Here is a 27942-nt window from a genome sequence, read left to right on the forward strand (position 1 = left end):
TTCACCACCCCAAGGGGAACCTACTATTACAAGGTGATGCCTTTTGGGCTAAAGAATGCTGGGGCATCTTATCAAAGAGCACCCATAGCCATATTGCATGACATGATGAATAAAGATGTGGAAAGTCTATGTGGACGACATGATAGTGAAGTCAAAAGATTGGCAAGGGCATATTCCCGCACTAAGGGAATTCTTTCAAAGGATCAAGAAGTATCAGCTAAAGTTGAATCCTCAGAAGTGTGTATTCAGGGCAACAACAAAAAAATTGTTGGGTTTTTTGGTGAGTAAAAGAGGCATTGAAGTCGACCCTATCAAGATCAAGGCAATTCAGGAGATGCCCACACCTCAGACTGAGAAGTAAATACGAGGACTTTTGGGTCACATCCAGTATATCAGCAGATTCATAGCTTAGTTGACTACAATCTGTGAACCAATTTTCAAGCTACTGAAGAAGGATTAGCCTAAGGAATGGAATGACAAATGCCAACAAGCTTTCGACAAGATTAAAGGATACCTCATGAACCCACCAGTTTTGATATCACTGGTGAAAGGAGAGCCACTTCTATTGTACTTATCAGTGGGAGAATATTCCATCGGCTCACTGCTAGCACAAAAAAAGATAGAAAAGGGGACAAAGCATACCATATATTACCTCAGCAAGAAATTCCTGGAGTATGAGACATGGTACACATCTTTGGAAAGAACTTGTGCCCTATTGATTTGGGCAGTGAAAAGGTTACGACACTAATTGATAGCTTATCCAGTATGTTTAATCTCCAGAATGGATCCAATCAAGTACCTCTTTGAGAAACCAACCCTAACAAGAAGGATGGCTCGTTGGTTACTTTTGCTATCAGAGTTTGATATCACCTATGTTACCCAGAAATCTATCAAAGGGCAAGCTATAGCCAATCATTTGGCTACCCACCCTACAGAGGACGGAAGAGCTATTGAGGATGCTTTCCTAATGAATAAATCGCAGCCATAAGGGAAGAAGACACAGCTAATGAATGGCAATTATTCTTTGATAGAATGACTAATCAAAAGGGGTGTGGTGCGGGGATATTGCTTGTCACTCCTAACGGCCTTTATTTGCCTTCATCATTCCACCTCAATTTTTTCTGTACCAACAACATTGTTGAATATGAAACTTATGCTTGGGACTAGAAATGGCCCTGACTATTGGAGTGAAAAGGATTAAGGTGTATGGAGATTCATCCATTGTCATTTGTCAGACACAGAAAAAGTGAAATACTAGAGATGAAAAGTTGAAACCATATCAAGAACATCTGGAAGAGGTGGCTGAACACTTTGAGAAGATCTCGTTCGAATACATTCAGAGAGATAATAATAATAGGTTTACTGATGCCCTTGCAACCTTCGCTTCCATGGTAGAATGCAACCCTATGGCTAGGATTCGACCATTCCTGGTGGAACAAAGAACTAGGCCCATTTATCAGAATTCGGTGAACTCCCTCACTACGGATGGTTGGTCTTGGTTTGCTCACCTAGTGGATTTTATCAGGGAAAAAAAGTACTCAGTTGAAGCAACTGAAAGAGAAAAGAAATTTTTGAGAAGTTATGCCACCCATTTTATCCTATAGGAAGATTTGTTGTATAAAAGATCCTACGATGGAATACAGTTGCTGTGTGTAGATGAAGAACAAGCTACAACCATCATGGAGGAAATTCATCAAGGTCTCTGTGGACCCCACATGAATGCCAAGATGTCATCTAAGAAGATCCTCAGGCTGGGATATTACTGGAGCACAATGGAAGCAGATTGTGTGGACTTTGTCAAGAAATGCCACAAGTGTCAGATACTTACTAACATCATACATATCCAACCAACAGAGCTGCATTTGCTCAGCTCTCCTTGGCCATTTTCTACTTGGGGCATCGATATCATTGGGAAGATTAACCCCAAAACATCCAATGGTCACGAGTTCATCTCAGTCATATGCGGTCCTCATGTCTGCTAAGGTAGCCAAATTCATTCATGAAAATATCATTTCTCGATATAGAGTACTTAAAGAATTGATACCAGATCAGGGATCCCATTTTTAGGCCAAGACCAACAAAATCTGCACAAAGTTCAGTATCAGAAGGCATCACTCTACCACTTGTAGGCGGCAGACCAATGGGACAGTAGAAGCAGCCAACAAATACATCAAAGTCATATACAAAAAATGACAGAAACACACAAGGATTGGGCTGATAAGTTACCCCTTGCCTTATGGGCATATCAGACTTCAATGCGATCCTCGACGGGGGTAACCCCTTTCTCTTTAGTGTATGGGGTTGAGGTAGTTGTACCCGTGGAAATCCTAGTACCATCTCTAAGGGTGCTTCTTGATAGTCAGCTACCTGAAGGAGACTAGGTGAAGGCCAGACATGACCATCTCTATTTTCTTGATGAAAGGCATATGAAAACCATGGATAATCTGAAGAAATATCAACTGAGAATGGCAAGGGTCTTCAACAAGAATGTGAAGCCCCGTCACATAGAGGAGGGTGAACTTGTTCTTCGAGAACAAAGAGCCCCAATTCATGACCCAAGAGGGAAATTCAGGCCCAACTAGAGTGGCCCATTCACTATCAAAGAGATGTTATTAGGCAAAGTTGTGAAACTCATAGACCCCAATGGCAAAGAAATACCCAGACTGGTCAACATGGATCAACTCAAAAAATATTATGTCTAAGAGGGTGAACAGTCCAAACTACGTTAGAACTGATTCCTGTCAAGGGATACGTAGGCAACTTGACATGTGCAAGTGTGGTCTCAACCATCTCAAGGAGATAAATTGGTTCCTAAATTAATAATCAAGGTATCTTAGAAGATCAACATAGTTTGTGTCCCCCAAGAATCTCCATTTGGCATGCAATGCCATTAGGTATCTGTCCTTCACCTATCGGTCTGTCAAATTATTATCCAGGAATCTATCCCCCAAGTATCGCCATTTGGCATGCAAGGCCATTAGGTATCTATCATTCACCTATGGTCCGTCAAATTCTTATCCAAGATTCCATCCCCTAAAAGAAAATAGCCACCCGACACCAGTTTATCAAAGCCAGTTTATTCCCCATCCTTGTTCAGTAAAAAAAATAAGTTTAATGCAATGGTGGTAAAGGCTTGTTTGAGTCATTAGATAATGAGTAATGCTTTGATAAATCATCATATCTCTTTTGTTTGTGATGGTTTCAGGAAAATTCATAAGCTCGTTGGATGAGACATTGAGGAAATGGACCTTAAACATGAACATGAGGGCGCTACGATTGCTGAATCCATGAATGTGTCATTTCTTGGTTGGATTGGGTGTGTGAAATTACATCACCAATTACTCCGGCAGGTGCCTCAACACTGGGATGCCAATCTACATGTATTTCGATTTGGATTAGTAGAGATCTGCCCAACTCTCAAGGAATTTTGAGTTCGTATGGTATCTCCACCCAAAGGTAGGTTTTTCCAGCCATCTTTGAAGAAATATTATTTAGAGGAAATTTAGGACTTCTTCATATGAAAAGAAGAGGAAGTGAAGCAATTCGTCAGGTATGGAAAGATTGACATTCTGAAGGTGGCAGAGATCTTCGCTCGATATCTACCAATGGGAGGAATCCATCAACAGAGATCACAGGATGCATATTTACTTTGCATGATAACTCGCTATGTTCTTCGACCTCCCAGGTATGGTGCACTGCCCATTCTGATTGTGGTGGTAAAATAGTTAAAGAAAGGAAGTGACATCATCCCTATAGTTCTTGCAGAAACATTCAAGGGATTTGATGACATGAGCCATAGCTATAGATTCGGACTAGATAATTATCAAGAGAGTTGCTATTTTTCAAATTTGGCCCTCGAGAAACTGAAGTTAGCTAAGACATTAAAAAAAAGCCTGCTCGGGGCTCTTTGCTACAAGGTTAAGAGGGAAGTTCTGGAATTGACCTTATCACTGACTAGGAGAAGTACCTGCAAGAAAGGGCTTTGCGAAATATTGCATGGACTTGTGTATGGTAGGAAAAAATTTTTCCCTTCCCATGTAATTCACTTGGTAATAGAATGAGGAAGTATTTGGATTTTCGTGTTATCCCGATTATTCTAATTATGACTTGAGTTGTGGAATTGATTATGCCTAAAAATTGCAGACCACCAACAAAAACAAAAATAAAAGATTCTCTTTAAGATAGATTTTCATTCATAAGATGCCAAAATAAATAAGGGGAAAGGAAAAAAGAAAAAGAAAAAAAAATGCATATGTTTACAATTGCAGAAGCTATAAGAACAGGTCCCTAAGAAGCAAAGTCATCATCTGAACCATACTCTGAATCATCCTCGTGGAATACCGGGGAACTCGTGGTTGCCAGTCTAGTATCCTCCAGCCTTCGGGTCAAATCTTGAATTAGTGCATCCTACTGGGCAATTTCCTGCTGGTAGGAGCTGACTTGGCTCTCCAAGGTGACAATCCTTCCATCCTAAGGAGAGGATCAAGAAGAAGAATAATGAAAGAAGGGCAAAAAGAAAAAGAAAGAGGTAGAAAATACCTTGGCAATCATCACATCACATAAGCCATGATGCATCCTCCTGATCTCAAAATAGACCTCCGGAGACAGCCGAGAAAGAGCATGTCAGCCAAAGGTGGTTGAAAGTCAATTGAAGGATGATCAGATACTCACATAGTCATAAGGAATGGGCAGCCCAAGGGAAGCATCTACATCTGTTCTCCACTCTAGATGATGAGGGAGGCTAGGATCGGCCGCGTTGGGGTAGCACCAAGCTGGGAAGCCACAGAAGAGGATGTTGGCTACTCTGAAAGACCCACCCATATTGGTAGAGAGTCCAGTTTGTGAAGGACTGGCAGCACTGACGTTTGAATGAACTATAGAAAGATTCACACATTGTATTCTCCCCTGAAAGAATTTTAGTCAAGACCAAAGCAAAAAGAAACTGAAGCATGAAGGAGATACTCAAGGAAGAACTACGTACCACCGGACCATTAGGGCCTAGAGGGGTGCATATGGTCTCCTCCTCCAAGAAGGTTTTATAGTCTCTATCCCAGTCAAGGAATGAATCATCCCATACTCCATCGGCCAAGCTCTCAATCTGGTCCGCAAGAATGTACTCCGGACAATGCATGGTGGGAGGAGGGAGACAGGGAGAGAGATGTGACTCAAGATCAGACCACTGGGGTATGAATCTCTCTCCCAAATACTAGGCATGGCCCCATATATGCCCCTAAATATGACCTGGTCCTCAGATGAGTATTTTGCCAAGGTGAATTCATCCTGGTTTGGGAATGTGAGAGGATGAAACGGCCTCCAAGTGACCTGTAAATCCAAGAAGAAGTCAGTACAGCACAGGACAGAAGGAAATTCAATGACAAATGTGGCATACCTCTGTAAGGTTGTTGAGAAGGGAATGAACAGTGGTCCCTAGAGGATGGCGTCGGCCCCTATGTACCCGTCTGTCTCCCCACCTCGTAGCTATAGGAAAAGATAATGCTCGAGGATCTCTCAGTCGAAAAGTTGTAATCTCTAGATGCTTAAAGCACCAGGGCTGATTTTACAAGATCAAGGTAAGGAAATGCAATCAAGTGAGGGGAAATGAATGCAAAGATGGAAAATTACCTAGAGGATGTAGCCCGCTCCTTTGAGACCTCGGTCTCCATATGATAATAGGTCTAGGGTCTGTAAAAGATATGCATAGGCGGCCTTGCCCCAATCCTAAGATTCTACTTCCCGAAGATTCGAGAAGAAAGCTACCAGGCGAATATCCACCCCTCCTCGGAGGTCACTGAAAAGACACTGACCCACGGCAAACAATGGAAAGGAATGGGTCACCTGTGCCATGTTACCAGGGTTTACCCCCGGGTCAGTTCTCCACCATCGTGCACTGATCTCACCAAGGCAGATATGTGTCTAACTAGCTGTAATGTCGATGCCTGTCAAGTCTGCGAACTCCTTGACAGTCAGAATCACGGGAAGAATTAGGGTCTCCCCCCGAATGGTATACCAATCAAGGCATAAAAGCACAGAGGCATGATGGTGATCTCGCCAATAGGAAGATGAAAGGAGTGGGTACTCGGCCACCATTGCTCCATCAAGGCCCCTACCAGTGCTAGGCTAAATTTTTGGGTCTCTATGATAGCTAAACGACTCAGGCACGATGGGTCAACCATCTCCTTCACTCTGTGGGGAAATATCCTATACCAGGCCCGAGCCATGTTTGGAAGGCCATACATGGCCAAGGTAGCCTCCCTTCATGCTAATGGAAATAAAAAAAAATTATAATAAAAAAAAAAACATAAATGATAAAAATGATTAAAAAAAAAAAAAGAGCAAAACAAAAATAAATAGATGATCAAAATAATGAATGAAATGTAAAGACTTACCCAAGAATCCCATGTTGAGTTGTAGATATGGTTCTGAGTGTTTTGGAGAGTCTGTCCGGAGTACCAATCCACAAGGTTCTCGTCCCATTGAGAAGAACTGCTACAACCCTCCAGCTGGATTTCTCCACCAGTCTCCCTTTGATTTGCACAAAATCCCACAGGGATGTCAAATTCTCCAAATGACTTCTTCTTCAAGAACCATGAAGATCTTCAAGAGAAAGATGAAGAACTTCAAGAAAAACCTAAAGATCTTCAAAAAAATTTAAAGAAACCCGAGAAAATGTGACATGGTTCGAATCTTCGAGAAGATTCCAAAAACCCGAACTCACTCACTCACTCACTCACAAATCGTTCCCCACTCAGAAAAGTCAGAATGAGGAATAAACAAAGGAGGGGGGCCATTTTATGGGTAAAAGATTCGTTTTCCAAAAAAAAGAAATTTTAGATTCCAATCCCAAGGTACAGATCAAAGATTCTTACCATCGAATACCAAGTTTGAAATTATTTTTATGGTAGTTGTAAATAATGTCACATGGAAAGTAAAAATAAGAAAGAAGGTAAAACTCACATTCATGTGGTAGGTGGAAATTATATCATATGGAAGTGGAAGGTGAAAATCAAAGGGAGAGCAAAATTCAAATTCATGTGGTTGGTAAAAATTATATCACGCGGAAAAGAGGAAAGTAAAAGTCAAAATTTTATTATTGGGTAAAGGAATTTTTCATAGTCAAAATTCAAAATACAAAGCCAAAAAGCAAAATTCAAAAGAAAAAAGCAAGATTCCAAATCAAAAGCAAGGAGCAAGATTCCAAATCAAAAGCAAGGAGCAAGATTCCAAATCAAAAAGCAAAAATCAAGATTCTAAATCAAGAGTCAAATTTCATGATCCAAGGGCTTAAACCCAAGTGTTTCATTGACCTGGCCTCAGATGGCCCACTCTCTTTGTATCGACTCCAAGTGACCCGATCTCATTGACCAAATCCCTAGGACTGGCGGATGGAAATCTAGCCTAGGAAGAACATTTTTCATGCACTAACATCTTCTGCAGGGAGGGCTCAAATCTCTACAAATGAGATCAATCCCTAGGACTATCGGATGAAAGTCCAACCTAGGAAGAACAATTTTCATGCACTAACATCTTCTACAGGGAGGGCTCAAATCTCTACAAATGATGGAGCTACCTTGATCCTTTCCCTGATTACATTCACTTTCTCACAAGTGGCCTGGATTAGTTCTAGGCCTATGATCTTTCTTTCTCCAACTTCATCCCAATACAAGGGTGTTCTGCATTTCTTACCATACTGGGTTTCATAGGGTGCCATACCTATAGTAGCTTGGTAGCTATTGTTGTAGGAGAACTCTATGCGTGACAAGTGTTCATCCCAACTATAGCTCATGTCCAACACACAAGCCCGCAACATATCTTCTAGAGTCTGTATGGTCCTCTCTGACTGTCCTTCTGTCTATGGATGGAAGGCTGTGTTGAAGTTTAGTTGTGTCCCCATTGCTTTCTGTAAACACTTCCAGAATTTAAAGGTGAATCTAGAATCACTGTCAGAGACAATATTAACTGGTATCCCGTGCAATCGGACAATATTGTCCACATACAATTGAGCCAACTTCTCCATGGGATGAGTAATTTTTATAGGAATAAAGTGGGTCACTTTGGTCAGCCAGTCTACAATTACCCAGATTGTCATTTCCTTTCTAAGTACGTGGCAGTCCTGTGACAAAGTCTATGGTGATGTTTTCTCACTTCCATTTTGGTATGGGTAGGGGCTATCACAAACCATGTGGCCTTTGTCTTTCAGCTTTGATTTGTTGGCAATTCAAACACTTGGCTACGTGAGAGGCTACATCGACTTTCATGTCGCTCCACCAATAGAACTTCTTCAAGTCTTTGTATATTTTTGTACTACCTGGATGGATCGAGTAGGGTGAACTGTGAGCTTCTCTCAATATCAATTCTCTCATCCCTTCATCTTATGGTACATAGCCTACCCTTGAACTTGAGGACTCCATTTTCAGTCAACTTGAAGTCCAAGTCCTTTTTTCTTCCTTCTTAGATGTCATTTACTATCTTCTGAAGACCTTCATCTGATCCTTGGGCAGTTTGGATTTTCTCCATAAATGATGGTTGTATTATGAGTGTCGCCAAAGTCACTGTCACCTCATTCATTAATAGTTCCAAGTCCATTTTCTAGCTTCTTCAATTAGTTGTTCATTCACAATCAAGGCTGCTAGGGATAGAGTCTGGGACTTCGTGCTCAATGCATCAGCCACAACATTGGCCTTTCCATGATGGTAATGGGTGGTGCAGTCATAATCTTTCATCAGCTCCAACCATCTCCTCTGTCTCATATTCAACTCTTTCTGGGTGAAAAAGTATTTTAGACATTTATGATCACTGGAGATCTCACTCTTTTCACCAAATAAGTAGTGCCTCCAGATCTTTAAGGCAAAGATTACCGCTACTAGCTCTTAAGTCATGAGTGGGGTAATTCTTTTCACAGTCCTTCAGCTGTTGAGATGCGTATGCTACAATTTTTCCATTTTGCATCACTATATACCACCATGTCGGTGTTACCTTTTGGAATAGTGAGTACTAGAGCTGTTACTAATTTTCACTTCAATTTCTGGAAACTTTCTTTGCATTCCTTAGACCATTCGAATTTTACTCCCTTCCATGTTAGTCGAGTCATAGGGGCAAAAATGTAAGAAATTTTCTATGAACCTTCTATAGTATCCCGCTAATCCTAGGAAACTACGAATCTCAACAACATTCTTGGGTGTCTACTACAGCCTTTACTTTTCCAAGATCAACTTCAATGCCCTTCTCTGAGACAACATGCCTTAAGAAATGTACATAAGTAAGCCAAAATTCACATTTACTAAATTTTGCATACAACTGCTTCTCTCTCAACCTCTATAGTGCCAATCTCAAGTGGGCAGCATGTTCCTCTTGGATTTTTGAATAGATCAAAATGTTATCGGTGAATACGATGACAAAAATGTCTAACATATCATGGAATACTCTACTCATCAACTCCATGAACACTGTAGGTGCATTGGTTAGCCCAAATGGCATAACTAGGAACTCGTAGTGTCCATAGCGAGTCCTGAAAGCTATCTTCTTGGTGTCACATTCTCTGATCTTGAGTTGATGGTAACCAAACCTGAGGTTAATTTTGGAGAATGTGGTTGCACCTGGCAACTAATCAAAAAGATCATCAATTCTGGGTAACGGATACTAGTTCTTGATAGTTAACTTATTGAGTTCCCGGTAGTCTATGTACATTCTCATACTCCCGTCCTTCTTGACAAAGAGTACTAGTGCTCCCCATGGGGACACACTAGGTCGGATGAACCTTTTCTCCAATAAATTTTGTAATTGTTCCTTCAACTCCTTCAATTCTAAAAGTGCCATCTTATATGGGGCTTTGGATACAAGTGCTACCCCAGGAATTAAATCAATAGCAAATTCAATCTCCTGGTCTGGGGGTAGTCTAGATAAGTCTTCGAGAAACACATCTAGAAATTCCTTCACTACTTCTATTTCCTCTATAGGCTTATTCTCCTTATTTGTGTCCACTATAGATGCCAAGTAAGCCTCACATCCTTGTTCTAACAACCTTGTCACTTCGAGTGCAGGTATCACTATCTTCTTAGACTTTTTGACCATTTTTCTTTGTAAACAAATTCCCCTCCTTCACAGCGTTTGAATAAAATTTTCTTCTCGGCACATAGAACACATGCCCTGTAAGCGGATAACCAATCCATGCCTAAGATGACAACAAAGTCATACATCTTTAGTTTAATCAAGTAAGCAATCATGTCCCACCCATAGACTTGAATGGGACATGGCTCATATATCTCTTCCAATCCTACTTCACTCCCAATTGGTCTGCTAACAACTAACTTGTGTGTCAACACCTTTGGCTTCATATTCATCTTAGCAGTAAACGTTGGAGATACAAATGAATGTAATGCACCAGTATCAAATAAAACGTATACAGGGATCATTGATATCAGCAAAGTACCTGTGACAACTCCAGGTGATGCCTCCGCATCCTCAGCAGTCAGTGCATACACTTTCCCTTGGGGTCTAGCTTCCTGTGGTGCTTGAGCTGGATAGATTGTTGATAATGGCTGCACTGGTCTAGCTGGTGCTACATATGGGTCGCCTGGTCTCCTTTCTGGGAAATCTCTAGCAAAGTGCCCCATTTGCTGGCAAGCATAACACCTATATAGAGCCATTTGTGACTATGTTGTAGTAGGCCTAGATGGTGGTGGAGTTTGCCCTGCCTCTGGCCTTCTAAACTAACTAGAAGCTACAATAGCGTATGTTCCCCTACCAAATCTGCTAGGTGCAATTGTCCTTCTTACTCGTAGAGCTTGGTAGTTCTCCCTCTGCTTAACTTCAATGGACTTGGCAGCCTAACCACTTGGGCATAGTTGTGGAGGTACTGAGCAACCAACATAGCTCCAGTGGTGGGTCTCAACCCCTTCTCAAACCTCTTGGCCTTTGCATGATCCCCCTTCTGATGCTCAGGTGCGAAGAAGAACAATTTCTAAAATTCTTGTTGGTATTCGAATATAGACTTTGATCTTTGCTTCAGATCCATGAATTATGTTTCCTTCCTCTCCTTCAAGTTAACCGAGAAGTAGTTGTTGTAGAACGTCACCTTAAAGTGTTCCCAGGTGAGGTTGGGTTGTAATACCACTAGGATGGGCTTAGTGGACTTCTACCATGCATTTACCGCATTCTGTAGTTGGTAGTTGGCACATATCAATTTATATTCTTCAATGAGGGTCAACACCTAAAATTCCTTTTTCATTCCCTCCACCCATTTGGTGGATGCCAAAGGGTCTTGTGCAATCCCACTAAAGTAAGGGGGCCTAAATTTTTGGAACTTTTCCATCACCTTCACATTATCCATAGCTATAGGTAGCATAACTTGGCTTTGTGGTATCATCTGCCTTTGTGATAATGGTATGTCAGGCTATGGAGCAGATTGCACATTAGAGCCTTTTGGATGGGCTGTGGGTTGAGCTATGGGTGTGGGGACTTGTTGTACTTGGGGAACAACTGCAGGGGCAACATTAGGTACTGGTTATGCCTGTGGAGTAGCATGTCCCTCTCGAGTTTAAAGCACATCATTGATTTGTGCATTCAGCCCTGTCATAAAGTCCAGTTGTTGTTGTTGTAATCCCTGCACCAACCCTTGTAACATGTTGCCTATGATTGAAGTTACATCCTGAGCAGATAGTATAGGTTGGGTAGGTGGGGCTCCCGGTACAGTGGTTTCGGCCACTGCTTCCCTATCGGGTTCTAAAGGTGGTGATAGGTCAACAACAGATCTAGTGGTCTGACGCTGCCTTTTGGGTGATCGTTCCACTTGTGTACAGGATTTCCTTGGCACCATAGGAATTTCCTATTTTAAGAAGACAGTCAATTTCATCCAATTCGCACTCTGATACCACTTGTCACACCCCGCCTCCACTTACCTGAAGGTTGGTGAAATGAACACACACATGTGTCCACAATCCATCCAAGATCCACGATGCAGTACTTTAAGTTCATAAAGCTATGAAATGATTCTACAATCACATAGATAATAATAATCAAATATGTACACAAGTGGTAGTTGGGATAAGGTTATGATTGTTGTTGTACACAACTGGTGACATCTAATGATATTTAATATATTTATCAAAAAGAATGTTTGCACAGTGGATTCATAATTTCAGTTATTCCCACTAGGGCCACATAAAAATATACACAAAAGAAGATAAAAAATAGAAGACGATACTCTCATCTTCAATATGCTCCAAAAGCACAGTCGTCACATACGCATCAGTCCTCATGTGTAGCTAACTCTTCGTCCCAAAGGTCCTCTCCATAGAGAGCTGACTCCTCAATCAAAGACTGCGGATGGTTAGCTGAATCAAAATCTAAAAAGGGGCAACAACGGGGGTGAGCTTCCACAAAGCCCAGTGAAGGGTACACACAAGCATTCACAACAATTCATGAAATAAAAACAATATAAATACCCAACCAAAATAATATGAATGTATTTAGATGAATGCAATGACATGATCCGGTTATTAGCAAACAATTCTAAACAACAGATTCTAAGTCCAAAGTGGATATTGGTGCTACTACAACATAGGTGGTATCCTCAGTCACGAATGTACATTATCGATCCCCAAGGATACAAGCTAGTTGTGAGACAAGAGCCTGCAGGTCCCGGTCTGGAGAACCCCTTTGGATCACCTCGCAAACCCCCTATTAATAATCCCCCATAATATATCTCATTACCGAATCAAACATCGCGTGATGGTTTGTCACAATGTCAGTACCCCCACCTCGTTCACCCGAAATCGTCCCCAATCTCGATATGTTGGACGATAGAATTAGCCAATATATAAACCCCCACTGGCAGGGGCTGTAGCATCCGGGTTATTTTTCCTACCCCAATGCAATCTAACATGATTGAGTGAGTCACATCACAAACTAACTCACACACCCTATGGGCGTACAATGTCGGAACCAACCTTCGGCCACCCTGCACTCCAATCTCACACACACACACACACACACACACATGCACAACCACAATTCATACCATCATGCCAAATCAACATTCTCCATAAGAAACAAGATTATAATATGAAAAATGATATGATCATCCACATATGCAATATGATGTAAATATTCTAAAAAATCGAAAAAATCCCCTCACCTCTAATATCAAGTGTCGGTGAACAGATCTCGTGCCGCGTTGTCCTGTCACTTATTGGTTCTACTCCTAGGATACATAAGGTTGTTAAGTAAATTAGTTATTCATAGGGAAGTGGGACTTTAGGATACACGTTCTAGCTTCATTTCATTTTTCCCTTTTTCTTTGAATCGTTCTCAAGTTGGGAGTTTTAATATTATAAGGCAAATTTATATGTGGGGGATGTTCACCCACCTCAATTAGTTTAGATTTGGTGTGCTTAGTGGGTTAGTTAAGATAGGGTTACACAATATACCAAATCCCTAATTTTTACAAGTCTAGGTTAACCAAAATTGGGGAATATCGGTTAGGGTTCATGTAGTGACCACCAATGGTTTATGTAGTCATTCTAAACCACCATTCATGTGTTTGATTTCATTTTCCCCAACCCAATTTTGGGTTTGAATGGTTGGTTAAATAAGATTTGGGAAAAATCCACTATTCTAGGTTTTAATTGCCAAAATTTGGGGTTTAAGGTGAGGATTTCCTAAAGGAATGCTCATAGACTCAAATTGATCCATTAACCTTACTAGGGTAGGTCCCCTAAACTAAATCCCCCTCCCAATTGGTAGTCTTGAAAAATGGGAAGGTGGTTTTTAAGAAATTTGGGCAATTTCTCCATTTTTAGGTTTTTGGTTGCCCAAATTGGAGGTTTTTGATGGTGCTTTCTATGGAGAAGGTCCATACACTCAATGTGAGTGACTAACCTTGCTAACTAGGTACCCCACACCAAATCCTCAAATCAATTTGTACATGGTATGTGGGTAGGGAGATTTCGGTTGAGATTCTCTAGCTTGCTTAATGGAGGAGAGGAAATAAGAGAGAGACTAGCGTATGAAGTGGGTAGAGTGAATGGAACTTACCTTAGTTGGTAGGATCCTTGCTCCCCCTTTGCTTCCTCCTCCCTTGCTCTCCTTCTCTTCTTCTACTCCTTCTCTTGTTCTAACTTGGTAGGTAGAGAGAAATGAATGACAAGAGTCTCTATATATAGCCATTTAAGTTATAATTTGGGATAACGAGCCTACCTTGGGGTGTCCCAATACATTAATCTATCTCTAATTAAGTTGTTCCGTCATTGTGGATAGGTTTGGGGCGCACGGGTGCGAGGGCCCGAGCTCGGGCCCATGGCCAAATAACCCAGTTTTGGCATGTATACTCATTGGTGAAGGCTGAATTCGTCTCCCTTGTGTGGAAATGGATACCTTAAGTTAAATGGGCCTTCTCAAGGTGTTTCCAGTTTGGGCGCCACCTCTTGTATGTTTTACTACTAAGGCACAGGGATTTTCCCATGAAGTGTGAGGGTTTAGACTGACCTTCTCTTCCATGTATGAAACCCCTTTCAATTATTAAGGCACAAGTAGTAGGTACAAGTGGGGTTGTCCTTCCCTTCACAGAAAAATATCGCTGCTACCTAGTATTCATTGGTACTGGTATCCTCCGATGCCTCATCTGTTCAATTAAAATATGAATTTTAGGGCACGGGTTGACATATTTTCACTAGGAAAGAACTACACCTCTAGTAGACCATGCCACCTCAATACGAATGAAGTACTTTAACTTTCCACGGTCCTTGATTTCAAACTCCTTTCCAATAGAAGACTTGAGTTTAGATATTTTAGCTGGATCATTCCCAACGACAACTATATCATCCCTATACACAATAAGGACAGCAACCTGATCACCCACCCTTCTAATGAATTGGGTGTGATCAGAATTACTCTGTTTGATTCTAGACTGCAACCATATCCTTGTCGAAGTGACTAAACCATGTCATGGGAGACTACTTTAGCCCATATAGTGTCTACTGTAATTTTCAAACTTTCCTTTGAGTTTTCTTACTGAAGTAGCCTGGACGGACATCTATATATACTTCCTAATTTAGCTCACCTAATTTCTGTAGATCCCATCCAAAGTTCACTACACAAGAGACAATTACTCGAATTGTGTTTATCTTAGCAACCGAGGGAAATGTCTCCCAGTAGTCAATCCCATAGACTTGAGTAAAACCTTTGGCCACCAATCTCGTTTTGTATATGTCTACAGTCCTATCTGCACTTTTTGCATAACTATAAACACCCATTTGCATCCCACAATCTACTTGTGTAATGGAAGAGTAACTAAGTCCCACGTGTCATTCTTTCCAAGTGCCCTCATTTCCTCATCCATTGCATCCTTCTTCCACTATGGTTCTGCCAGAGCCTCCTACCAGGTCTATGGAATAGGTAGGATAAAGAAGACACAAAAGCATGATAGGAAGGAGACAGGGAATTATAAGATACAACATTGGAAATAGGATGTTGAGTACAAATCCTACTTCCTTTATGAACAGCAATAAGAATATCAAGAAATAGATAAGGAGGGAAAAGGTTAGCTGATAAGAGAGTAGATTCTAGATCAGAGGGCAGTTGTGATTGTATAGGAGTAGTGGTAGTGGTAGTGGTAGTGGTGTCGGTTCACTTCTTCTGGCGATAATACACTTGTAACTCCTCTTGAGTAAACTAGGGTTCCCTCTATACAGAATCTTCTTATGTCCCTTTTTCAGTCGCAGTATTCTCTTCCACCTAGGAAAGTGATGGACCATCAAATGGAGGAATCAAAGTACCTCTTCACTTCCAACAGACTCCCCCTAAAGAAGTTCCAAATATGAATACTAAGCTTGTCTCTCATTGAACACCACATCCATGGTAACTAACATACGTTAGGAAGGTGGGTGTTAGCACTCGTATCCCTTCTGAGTGGTGAAGTATCCCACAAAGATACACCAAGTCCCCTAGGATCAAGCTTGCCATGGAGATGATAGTTCCGAGTAAAGCAAGCGTAACCAAAACCTTAGGAGGCACCGCAAAATATTTGGATCCAGTAACTCAACATCTTATTTCCAACATTGTGTCTTATAATTCCATGTCTCCTTCTTATCATGATTTTGTGTCTTCTTTGTCCTCTATTTCTACTCCCTAGACATGGCAAAAGGCTCTTACAAAATCACAGTGGAAGGATGCAATGGATGAGGAAATAAGGGCACTTGGAAAGAATGGCACGTGGGACATAGTTAATCTTCCACTACAAAAGCAAATTGTATGTATGTCAAGAATGATTTCCTCCAAGGTGAGCTAGCTTAAGAAGTATATATGGATATCCCTCCAAGCTATTCCAACAAGGAAACTCAAGGGAAAGTCTACAAACTAAAACGAACACTATATGGGCTGAAAGCAATCTTCCAAGGCATGGTTTGGTCACTTCGACAAGGCCATGGTTGCAGTTGGATTCGAACAAAGTAATGTTGATCACACCCTATTCATTAAAAGGGTGGGTGAATAGGTTATTTTCCTTATTGTGTATGTGGATGATAAACTTGTCATTATGAGTGATCCAGCTGAAATCTCTAAACTCAAGGCTTATCTTGGTAAGGAGTTTGAAATCAAGGACCTTGAAAAACTTCGTATTGATGTGGCGTGGTCTACTAGAGGTGTAGTTCTTTCCCAGCGAAAATATACCCTAAATTTTCTTTCTAAGACTAGCATGCCAGGATGTAAGCCATCTGATACACCCATTGAGGTTAATATTAATCTTAAAAGCAAGGAAGGTGAACTTGTTGATAAGGGTTGATATTAGAAATTAGTTGGGCAGCTTATTTATCTATCCTATACTCAACCAGATATTGCCCATGGTGTTAGCTTGGTGAGTCAGTACATGCATGACCCTTATTCCTCTCATATGGAAGTGGTGTTTCATATTCTTAGGTATCTAATATCAGCTCCAGGGAATGGCATCTTGTTCTCCCCTTCTGATCATATGTGGCTTGAGGCCTATACTGGTGTTAATTAGGCAAGCTCTCCAGATGACCGTCAATCCACATCAGGCTATTGTAAATTTATTGATGGAAATCTTGTTACATGGTGTAGCAAGAAGAAGGCAGTTGTGGCCAGCTCTAATGCAGAGGCTGAGTTTCAAGTTGTGACACACGGCATTTGTGAGTTACTTTGGCTTCAAGGACTTCTTCAAGACCTGGGTGTGCTTGTTCAATTGTCTACTGTTATATTGTGATAATAAGTCAGCCATTAGTATTGCAGACAATCCAATTCAAAATGATCGTAATATGCGTGTGGAGATTGACAAACATTTTATCAAGGAGAAACTAGAGCAAGAACTGATATGCATCCCTTTTGTAAGAAATGGAGATAGCTAGCAGATGTTCTTAGAAAGGGGCTTGGTAATAAAGTTTTTCATTATATTTGCACCAACTTGAGGGGAAGTGTTGTAATGTGGGTATAAGGGTAGAACTGTCCATAGTGGCATACTTGTCATTGTATGTTTAAAACCTAATCCTACTATAAATAAAGGAGGATCTGATGTCAATTGACACCAATCACAATTCCTCAAATCAACAACTAGACACATTGGTTCCAACATACAAAGGTGTATTTAAATAGTCTGAAAGCAGCAGAAAAACTATCCATCTTTCAAACGATTAGCTGTAAAGATATTTATCTAATGCATATAATACAACTCAAATGGGGAAATCAAGACATTAAGAACATAATACAAGCCAAAATTAATAAAAATTCCTAATTTGCAACTCCAAAACAGCACAGAAAGATGAAATTGAACACTCATAATAAATTTACAAATATTGGAAAAGAGGCAGAGTCGCAGAGAAAATGAATAAAAGGTACTCACTGATAAACTGGTGTGTGCTCCCCAGAAGGATAAGCATAACTTCGAAATAAGGTTGGTTTCACATGATCAAAGTTTTTCGAATACAACCACCTTCGAGTTAAACTGAAGACAGGCACACAGTTAACATGTGTCATCATTAATGAACATGTATTTAGTACCCAACACAATGGTGAATGGTTCACAAGTTGATTACCCATAATGACAGAATCTGAGAAGCCAATAGCATTGATGAAAGATACTCACTGAGTAACAAGTGTATCCTCCCTGGAAAAAGAGTAGTATGGAATTCAGGAATTCAAAATCAGGAAGGTTTTACATGATCAAAACTTTCTCACAAACTTGCTTTCAGGTTAAAGAACTGAAGAGACATAAACATAAAATTTGAAGAGACATACACATAAAACGTGTTATTGCACACAACTTGGACAAAATGCCATTTATGCTGGTCCAGAAGTTGATCAAATATATCAACAAATGTATTTCAAAAGCTTCAGTTTACATAGGAAAACAAAATTAGATTGAGTCTTTAGTGCTTGTATGCACAAAAACTACACAGTAAGTATGAGAAGTAGCATGACAAAAGGTAACTGATGTAAAAAAGATACTTGATAAATATTATCTGCATTTCTTTTCCAGTTTGAAAAATAATATCTGTGTTTTGTGTGAAAAGTGCATTTGACACTTAAGTATCCAACTCCTTTGACAACTGAGTACAAACATGACTCATAGAATCCAATAATCCAATGGCAATCCTTGAATCCATTCTGAGAGTTGATTGAGAACAACTGACAGTCTACCAGCCATAATATCTGACAATTAAACATGATAAACTTACAAGCACTCTTTACTCTAAGGATATTGATACAATCCCAGGTTCCAAAACCCTTAAATTTGCATCGCTATGGACCCACAAGTGATAATGCTAAGGAACAATGGGAATTTCCTAATTTTATCCAGGAACCCCTTTGAGCAAGAAGCAGAATCAAGGATGTAGCAGTAATCAAATTAAAGGACAAATCTGGTATTCCAAAGTGAATTAGGGGACAAAATAAAACAAAAGTTAAGGTCAAGGGCTGTTGTGTAATTAGGAGGGAACTGTCCTTAGTTGTAAATGGGAGAAGTCCTTCTTCAACCTTAGGATCGTAACAGCAACTAGCGGTAAAGTAGGACCTATTTTGAATGAGAGGGCTCTCTCATACAAACATTTGATTGACCTGAAATTCCAGGTGCTAGATCACAACTGCTAGCCCTTCTGAACGCAATCAGAAACAGTCCAAATAACCAACCAGGAAAGTAATAAATTTTACCTGAAACCAACCCAGGCGTAGAAGAGAAATCAGGCTTGATCTCAGGCTAATAACTTACAGCATGAATCAGATTAACTACGGCAGAGTATTTTTCTCCCAAAGATTCAGACCAAAAGTATTTATCGTGAGTGGGATTGATCACTTCTTTCTCAATTCAGTTTGGTAAACAGTTGCCGAAAAAAATAAAATAAAAAATAACACTAAGAAAGGAATGAGAAGCTTAAGGAACACAAAGGAATAAGAAAGCACAGATATTCATCCAAAAAAAGAAAAAGCACAGAAGAACAGCATCAGGAGATGGGAAAGGAATTCAAACCTATGAACAATATCTCAGACCCATTTTGAGTAAAAAGGACACAAGAAAGAAGAACACCAGAAAGTTCGGGAAGCAGCCAAAAAAATTCACTTCAATCCATTCAATCCATTCTCCATGATGGTATTACATTCCTATATAGAAAAGAGGCACCCGGGGAGGAGGGCGGGGAGGGGAGCTCCTAATGGGATTCTAATACTGACACTAAAATAGACTTGAAACTTGACTCAATACTCCTACTGATTCCTATCGTTGAGCGACTCTAACACCACTCAATTGTTTAGGCTACTGCTTCAACCAAAATAAATTGTTTAAGCTACTGCATCAAATATCCATAGAACAAACCAGTTAGTTATTTATTTTTTAGTGCACAAGAATATATTTGTAATAGGCATTAAATCCATGAACCATAGCAATCTACTTTCCCACACACCACTGCTGTGGTCTAACAATTCATTAATCAACATAGTTTACACACTGGACCATCTCTGAGAAGGAACAAACAAAAGTTATATTGACTCCATTTTTAAGCTTCCAGTCAGCAAGTTCTTCACTAGTTTCAAACTAGAAGGTTAAGATACTACTCACTATTATTACATTGGGATATTCTCCACCCAAGCAGTCATCTACGATCAGAATGGAATTAATCATGACAGGACGTGGTATGAAAGAGAATAAGGCTCAGTGTGGTCGCTTTCAGTGCCATCACTGAGAAGGAACAAACACCTAAAGTTATATTGACTCCACTTTTCTTTCCAATCTGCAAGTTTTTCGCTTTCAAACTAGACATTATTATTACATTGGGATATTATCCACACAAGTAGACATCTACAAACAGAATGGAATTAATCATCAGACAGGTCATTTATGGTATGAAAGAGGATATGCTTCAGTAAGGTCGCTTTCAGTGTATTCTATACCTTCACATAAATTCAGAAGGACAAAGTACTAAATAAAAGTTAATGCAGCACACCATTCAAGCTTTAAAATCCATGCTATTCATTGCATCCTGTAAACCCCAAAGACTGCTGTGGATAGACAATAGAGTACGCACTAAACTTTTGGCCTCTCATTTTGATGCAGTTGCTCAATTTGTTTTAATAGTTCAAAACATCCATTAGGCTCATCTCTCTTCAATAGGAATTCTATACTTGGTGAAAATGCGATGCCACTGTCAACGTTATGTTTCAAGATGTCCGAAATCAGTTTTTGTGCCTCTTGGACCTTCCCTTGGTTACAAAGTCCCTCAATCAAAGGATTGCAAGATGACAACGATAGAGTACAACCACTGCCAAGAATTTGATTTAATATTTCAAGGCAATAATCAAATTTGCACTCCCTACAGTGGTGTTCAATAAGAGATGAACAAACAGATTTGTCAGGAAAAAGACCCTGCTTCAACATATCTTGGGTAAGACGATCGGCTTCAGCAATTCTTCCTTCCTTCCAAAAGCCTATAATAACAATATTATACATATCTGCAGTAAGCCCACCACATTTCTCAAGTTTATCTCTAAGTTTAAAAGCATCTTCTATGTCAATTTCCCTGAAGACATGATTGGAGAACCGGTCATCATAATTCTCTTCCAAAGCTAATGACCCAGTATCAAAAACAGGGTTAGGACTTGCTCCATTTACCTCAACACCCTTGACAGACGAATGCAGGCTCTTCAATAGTGCATAATAGGTATTATAATTGGGCTGCCAGCCATCTTTGATCATGACACTTAGAATGTCAAATGCACGGTCCAATCTTCCAGCCTTAAGATGTGCTTTCAGTAATACAGTGTATGTCACACGATTTGGAAACACTCCAGAACTAGCCATACCAAACAGAAACATCTCTGCTTCATCCACTCTTCCGTTTCTGCAAAGACCATCAATCAAAACGGTATAAGTATAGACATTTGGATGACATCCAACCAGCTTCATAAGCTCCAACACTTTGAAAGAAGAGGTAATATCACCTGCATGACAATGCCCATTAATCAAAATGGTGTAAGTGACTACTGAAGGAACTAAACCATACTTAAGCATCTTCCCAAACACTGCATGTTCTTCAAGTAGCATGTTTTCTTTGCTGAGAGCATCAAGAAATGAATTAAATGTGTGAAAAGTTGGTGCACATCTGTTCTTGACCATTTCTTTAAGAATCATAAATGCAGTCGCAATTTTACCAATCTTGCAATACCTGTCAATTAGGACAGTATATGTCACTTCATCCGGATATATTCCCCTCTTTGACATTATACATAAAAGCCCATTTGCTAGCTCCAACTTTCCTTGCTTGCAGAACTCATAAATGAGAGCAGTGAAAGTAAAACTATCAGGTCCAAGGCCAACTGAGTTCATCAAATTAAATATATTAAAAGCCATATCAAGATGACCTTCCCTACAGAATCCATCAACAAGAATGTTGTAGGTTATTGTATTGGGCATCAACCCATTATCAATTACCATTGTTAATAGCAACAATGCTTTGTGGGACATATGAATTCTGCACAACCCCTCAATGAGCTCATTATAAGTTCGGATGTTAGGCTTGCAATTCCTTTTCTCCATCATATTAAGAAGTTCAAAGGCAGGCACAACCTGCCCTTCTTTGCAATAGCCATTGATCAGTGCGTTGAAGGTTATTGCACTAGGAAATACACCATCTTCTAGCATCCTTTTAAACATCTCTCTGGCTCCATCAAGTTTCCCATCTCTGCATAATATATCAATTAATATGGTATAAGTGTGAAAGTTTGGCTTACATCCTCTTCCACTCATCTCATCAAACAAACTTAAAGCCTTATAAATTGACCCATTATCACACATTGCCTTGATAAGGATGGTGTAAGTATGAGTAGTTGGTGTCAAGCCTTTTATCATCATTTCTTGCTGCAATTGAAAAGCTTCTCGAATCTTACCTACTTCACACAGACCATATATCAGTATTGAGTAAGTAACAGAATTGGCACTACAACCTTCGTCCTTAGACATCAGCTCAAATACCCGAAATGCCTCAGGAAGATCATTTTTCCTACAATTTCCCAACACCAAGGAAGTGTAAACATGAGTATCAAGATCAAATCCAAGCCTCAAAACCCTAGAGAAGAACATTTCAGCTGCTTGTACAAACCCACTCTTGCAAAGGGCATTGATCATGGTCTTGTAAACAATAAAATCAGGAACAAACCCATCAACCAACATTCTTGAATAAATAGAAAATGCCGGGACACCCATATTCAACTTAGCTAAGGTCATCAAGAGTGTGCTATAACAAGGATAGCTTAGCCGAAACCCCATCTTACGCATATCATCAAATGCACATATTAGCTTAACAATCTCCTCTTCTCCAATACCACAACCATTAAGTGTTGTCATTATCGCCTTTTGTGCAATAGAAAACAGATTAGCTGAAACTAATGATTTCAATAAGCTGATCCTGTTCTCCAAATCATAGCAATAAGTGGATTGCTTGCAGACCCACTTGAAAAACTGAACTGCGCGTTCAACGTTAGCCCCCTGAAGCTCTATAACCTTGGAAGCTACATCAGGGCTTAAATGAGAAACCAATGACTTCAAGAACTTGTTATCTTCCCAATTTGATTGGCCAATCAAACTAGAGATTTTATATGAAAGGTCATTGACTGTTTCTGACCTACTTCCGCTGGCCCGAAGAACACAATGGGATGAAAGCATAAACAAAGGCACCCTGGCATATGAAGCTCTTAATACAGCGCGAATGGTTGATATGAATCAACATAAAGACACAGGAAGAGAAGAACATCGAAGAGATTAGTAAGACCCAAAAGGGACCAAAACCCATTACATTGTTTCCATTAGAAACAAGAGAAAGATATATTTCAACTGGAGTACAAAAAGAGTTGTGAAGACTTACAAGGGTTTCCTCCAAGAGACTTTTAATCTGGAAATATAATACATCCACTCTTCCTCTTTAAATATCACACAATGAAGTAATGTTTTCGCTTAAGTCAATCAGTAGGAGGATTCTGCTTTTCACCCCAATGCCCCTCATCGTCTTTTTCAGCAATTCACGAGCACCAACTGAGCAAGCCCAACAATAGGGTTTGCAGAAGTTCCAGAGCATGACTTTGAGAACATAGAATATGGGGTTTCGGCCCTCTTTGGTATCATTTTTATTTTTTTCTTATGGCCTAAAAAAAAAATTCATTAATGAAAACCATTTGATAAACATTAGACATAATAGACTACGAAATGAGAAACCGTTTTGGTAAAACTACCTAGGTGTAAATAATTTTTATAACATTTTTGAAGGAATGGGTCCAAACTATTGAAAAGTTTAAGTAGTGGGTGACCCATCTTCTACCTCAATTCCTTCACAAAACGAGAATAGAGATTAGGGCACATGAAGATGGTTTATGACTATAGATTGTGGCAGATTAAAAAATCATGGGTGACTCAAGTCATTGAAACCAAAAACGAAGGAGGAACTGACTAGTAACGAGTGATTCCACCATTAATAGAAGCCAAAGAAGCTTTGAAAATTTCGACAGGGAGAAAAAGCAGGGGGGACTGACCTTCGAAATCGCGCTTACGAACGAGAGTGGTTTGAATTTTGAAAATGAGAAAATCCCAAAAAGTCTCCTTCAGTTGCAGAACTCTTTTCTCGCTTTGTCATCGGATTCTGGTTCTAAATAACTTCGCTGCCTGCCCTGTTGTCTGATATTATCTGCCTATATATAGCTCATCGATTTATTAGCTAAATATCCCTTATTCTTTTGAAGTTTGATTCTTGTAGTGATTTGGGGTCGCAGGGGCGGGGGGTTTTCAGGGTTTTGGCCGGAGCTGGGGAGGCGAGTGGGTCAGGGAAGAGTCGGTTGTGGTGGAGCAGGGAAGAAGGCGAGGGAAATCTTGTGTTTGAATGTGGTTTTACTATTATAACTATAACCCGCTCATCTACTAAATGTTGACTGCATAAATGGAAAAAAAAAAAAAAAAAAAAAAAATTTGATCCAAGGGATTCTTCGATGCCTAAACTAGATCTCTTTACAAACAATAATTCTAAGTGTAATGGAAAAGTTTTGATCCGTCTCAAGGAAGTTTTACTTGGGTATTTATAGTTGGAGTGAGGTGGTCATGGAGAGTCCCAACTTGGTGTGTCCTAATGTTGGTAGGAGTCTAAGAATAATAAGAGTTGTCTTTGGAAAGTGCATAGATAGCAATTATTCCAATTGTAAGAACTTTCTAAATCCCGATCAATGGGGGATTCCCCTTCCTTTTAGGGATGGTTAGGAATCTTTTTTTGGCACAGGAAATATTCGTTCCTTGCTTGGGCTCTACATAGTTGACAAGGAGTAGATTCCCTTGTGGTGAAATCGGTGAATGAGTTGTTTCCTTTATCAAAGATTCTCTGAGCGCCCATTGGTAGCTCGGTCACTCAGTTGCCAACCTATGGATGTGGATTTGGTGATAGTCAAATCCAAATGACATGCTGGCATTGGCGAGTACATTTTGAGTAAAACAAATTGCCCCCCACTCCTATAGAGCCACAAATGTTTGTAGGAGTAGTAGGCCGCCTCGTACAGGGTCTCAGTCAGGCCGTTGAGCAGCTGATGTGAGCCTAGTCCTTGTAATGATTGTCTAAGCAATCAGTATGGTTAGTCGAGCCTTTGTAGTGCTATGGTAGTAGTTTCTTTGTGCCATCGAGACTTTATTCGGGTGGTGGCAATCTTCCCACTAAGCAAATGAACAGGTGCCATAGTGAAGGGAGAGCAACCCCTCTCTATTCACTTTGAATTTTTAAATTTTCTTAGCATCTCGACCATTAATGCCTTGCGGATTTTCTAGGCCAAGTGTCTAGGTTGCACTAGCTTTTAGTCGATTGAGGGAATTGCTATCAATAGGTAGATGAATGGGAGATGCCACGTCGTCTATCACCTCGTTGGTTTTAGCAATGAGGATCTAAACCATCACACCTGCTCAGTTTTCGAGTTTCATGCATCTTTGTCAAAGGTGTCATGTCATGGGCTAGCATTTAACATGTCATGGGCTAGCATTTAATGTGCCTCACTTCCCTATAGGTTTATAACCCACTGTTCTAGCTCCATCTTCGCCTTTGCCATCTTCTTCTTCCCTGATAACTCCTACAAGTGTTACCTATTTCCTACAAGTTCTTTTAGGACCCTGTTGTTGATGCTTTTGTCTGTCCATTCTAGTTCCTGACTGCCCAGATGTTGGGCCTCCGTCTTCCTACTTTCTAGGCTCATCTCTATTACCAATGAGGCCTTTCTCCAGTCCTTCTCGCATTTTCACCTTTCTTTTTTTTTTTTTTCCAGTAAGGCCGCCTTCTTTTTCTCTTCTTTTCGTTTTTTTCCTTTATGGCTTATTTTGGTGCTAGTTAGGAAACGAAAATGAGGCAATCGCCGCTGCCAACACGACCATTTAGTTTGAGGGCATTATTCCTCTAGCAAATCCCTCCATTGGAGTAACCCGTACTTCTATTCCTCTAGCCTAACTGTCCCTGGGGCCACTTAGGGAATTGGTTTAGCCTTCACCAATCCTTTTGCGGATTTGGATTTTGCAGCGAAACACTTCCATAACACAATGACAACCGAGGAACTGGTCAAGATCCGGAGAAAGTGCCACATTCCTGAATCCATCAGTCTCCAAGCCCCCACTCTGACCGAGCAAGCTTGTATTTGGTTGACAAAGAGGTTTGCCTCTACAAGGAATTCTTCATGGGGGGATTCAGATTCCTAATCCTCCACTTCTGAGTGAAATCTTCATTCATTTCTGCATCTCCCGTCCACAACTCTTACCCAATTCTTGGCTGAATGTGCTCGGGTTTTGTGCCTTTGAGGCAAGTCTCGAGCGTCCAACCTCCTTCAACCTTTTCCTTTACTATTTTCACTTGAGTTCTCTCAATCTACTTTAAGGCTGGTATGCCTCGAACCAATGCTTGCATATCAAATTCGTTCAGGGCAAGCCCTCTTTCATCAATTAATAGAAGAACATGTTCTTCTTTGCTTCTGATGACGAGGAGTCGCCGATAGGCAACACCTAGTTTGACCTTAACATAGCTAGGGTGAATGTCCATCCCAAGCTAATGGGTCAGGACAAGAGGGCGCTCGATGAGATGAAAGTGGCGGGTCGTCACATTAACACTACTGACTTGGCGAAGAAGATTTCCTCACTCGGCATAGCTTTAGCACTAGTGAGCAACATGTTGAATACTTGTATACTATTCTCATTTCTCTTGAATTAATTTCTTTGGTTTTTCCTTTTGTAGTGTGTGAGGGTAGCAGCCGGAGAAAGACCTCTTTTCTCCTTTTGTGGGGGGAAAAAAGACTTTCATTCGGCCCTCCCTCCTCTCTTTCTCTTTCTTAGGGAGGGGTGTGTCGTGTATGCTTTCCCGCAGGCCTTGCATTGTCGTACCGCTGCTCAGAGATACATGGGGGCCTATTTCGCAGGATTGTAGGGGTTGTTATTGAGACGGAGATTTGAGGATGGTCCAACACAGGGGATTGGGATCATACAAAAGGGGTTTGGAGTCGCCACCTAGGATTATGGGCCTAGGACCCAGCGGTGGGCCCAATTTTTTAGAAAAGGGCCCAAAATTTGGTTTGGTCCAAAGATTTAGGGTACCTGTTAGGTTGTAGAATTGGGAAGGTGTTAGGCACTCAATCTACCCGGTTCCACCGGTCTTCCTACTAGATACTTGAGAATGAACATTTTCCACGATTATTCCTATTTCGCATGCATGGCTAAGTTATCACACATATATACATTGACTGAATTTAAATAATTATGTACACTAAAATAAGGTCAATATAAAGTCTACATTATGTTAATTTGGGTGAGAAATTATATCTGAGCTTGACCTCTGTTTCGGGTCAAGAGGGGTAAATCCCCTGATTAATGCTAGTATGAACTTTCTTGTGGATTCTCTTGGTTCAGAGGAAGATGGTCTTGACGTTCAACTTCATTTTTTGAGAGATGCTGACTGTGGTAGTATTCAGACAGAGTTCTAGCAAGGATCAGTTACTTTCGGACTTGAATTTTGGCAGAGCCTTAGCTAGGGAAGGCTACTTCCGAACTTAGGCTGAGGTGTCACTTCGGTAAAGCTTCCGTTAGGGATATGCTACTTCTGGATTTTAGCTGAGGTGGTACTCCAGCAGAGCTTTCTCTAGGGATAGGCTATGGGAGGGCTAGGATGAGGTGGCACTCTAGCAGAGCTTCAGCTAGGAATAGGCTATGGGATGGCTAGGATGAGGTAACACTCCGATAGAGCTTCCGCTAGGAATGAGCTATGGGAGGCTAGGACGAGGTGGCACTCTGGCAGAGCTTCCGCTAGGAATAGGCTATGGGAGAGCTAGGATGAGGCTTAAAGAAATTTAAATGATTAAAGAAATTCGAAAGCCTGAAGAACACTTCGAATCTATGAAGATCGCTTCGAAGACTTGAAGAACCTCAAAGGGGGGAAAAACGAAGGCAAAGTTTCTCCTATA

The 27942-nt window shown here is 40.5% G+C and overlaps 1 protein-coding gene across 6 annotated transcripts; it reads right to left on the reverse strand.

The window, feature by feature from the left end:
• Positions 1–12051: 12051 nt before the first annotated feature.
• On the reverse strand, positions 12052–24417 carry LOC122072981 (pentatricopeptide repeat-containing protein At3g07290, mitochondrial). Of its 6 annotated transcripts, none has more exons than XM_042637442.1 (6): positions 24013–24417; positions 23352–23628; positions 21104–23180; positions 18039–18109; positions 17846–17947; positions 12052–12315 (listed from the first exon to the last, which is right to left on the reverse strand). In XM_042637442.1, exons 2-6 carry the CDS (start codon positions 23393–23395, stop codon positions 12309–12311), a joined length of 2301 nt encoding a protein of 766 aa, XP_042493376.1. In that variant the 5' UTR covers positions 23396–23628; positions 24013–24417; the 3' UTR covers positions 12052–12308. The 6 variants fall into 6 exon arrangements, 5 of the variants coding, with proteins under 5 accessions (XP_042493376.1, XP_042493377.1, XP_042493375.1 ...); XM_042637443.1 differs by having other exon boundaries at positions 12052–12341; XR_006138618.1 differs by lacking the exon at positions 12052–12315 and having other exon boundaries at positions 17882–17947; positions 20386–23180.
• Positions 24418–27942: the final 3525 nt, after the last annotated feature.

Source organism: Macadamia integrifolia, chromosome 3, assembly GCF_013358625.1.
Source record: "Macadamia integrifolia cultivar HAES 741 chromosome 3, SCU_Mint_v3, whole genome shotgun sequence".
Classification (NCBI taxonomy): Eukaryota; Viridiplantae; Streptophyta; class Magnoliopsida; order Proteales; family Proteaceae; genus Macadamia; species Macadamia integrifolia.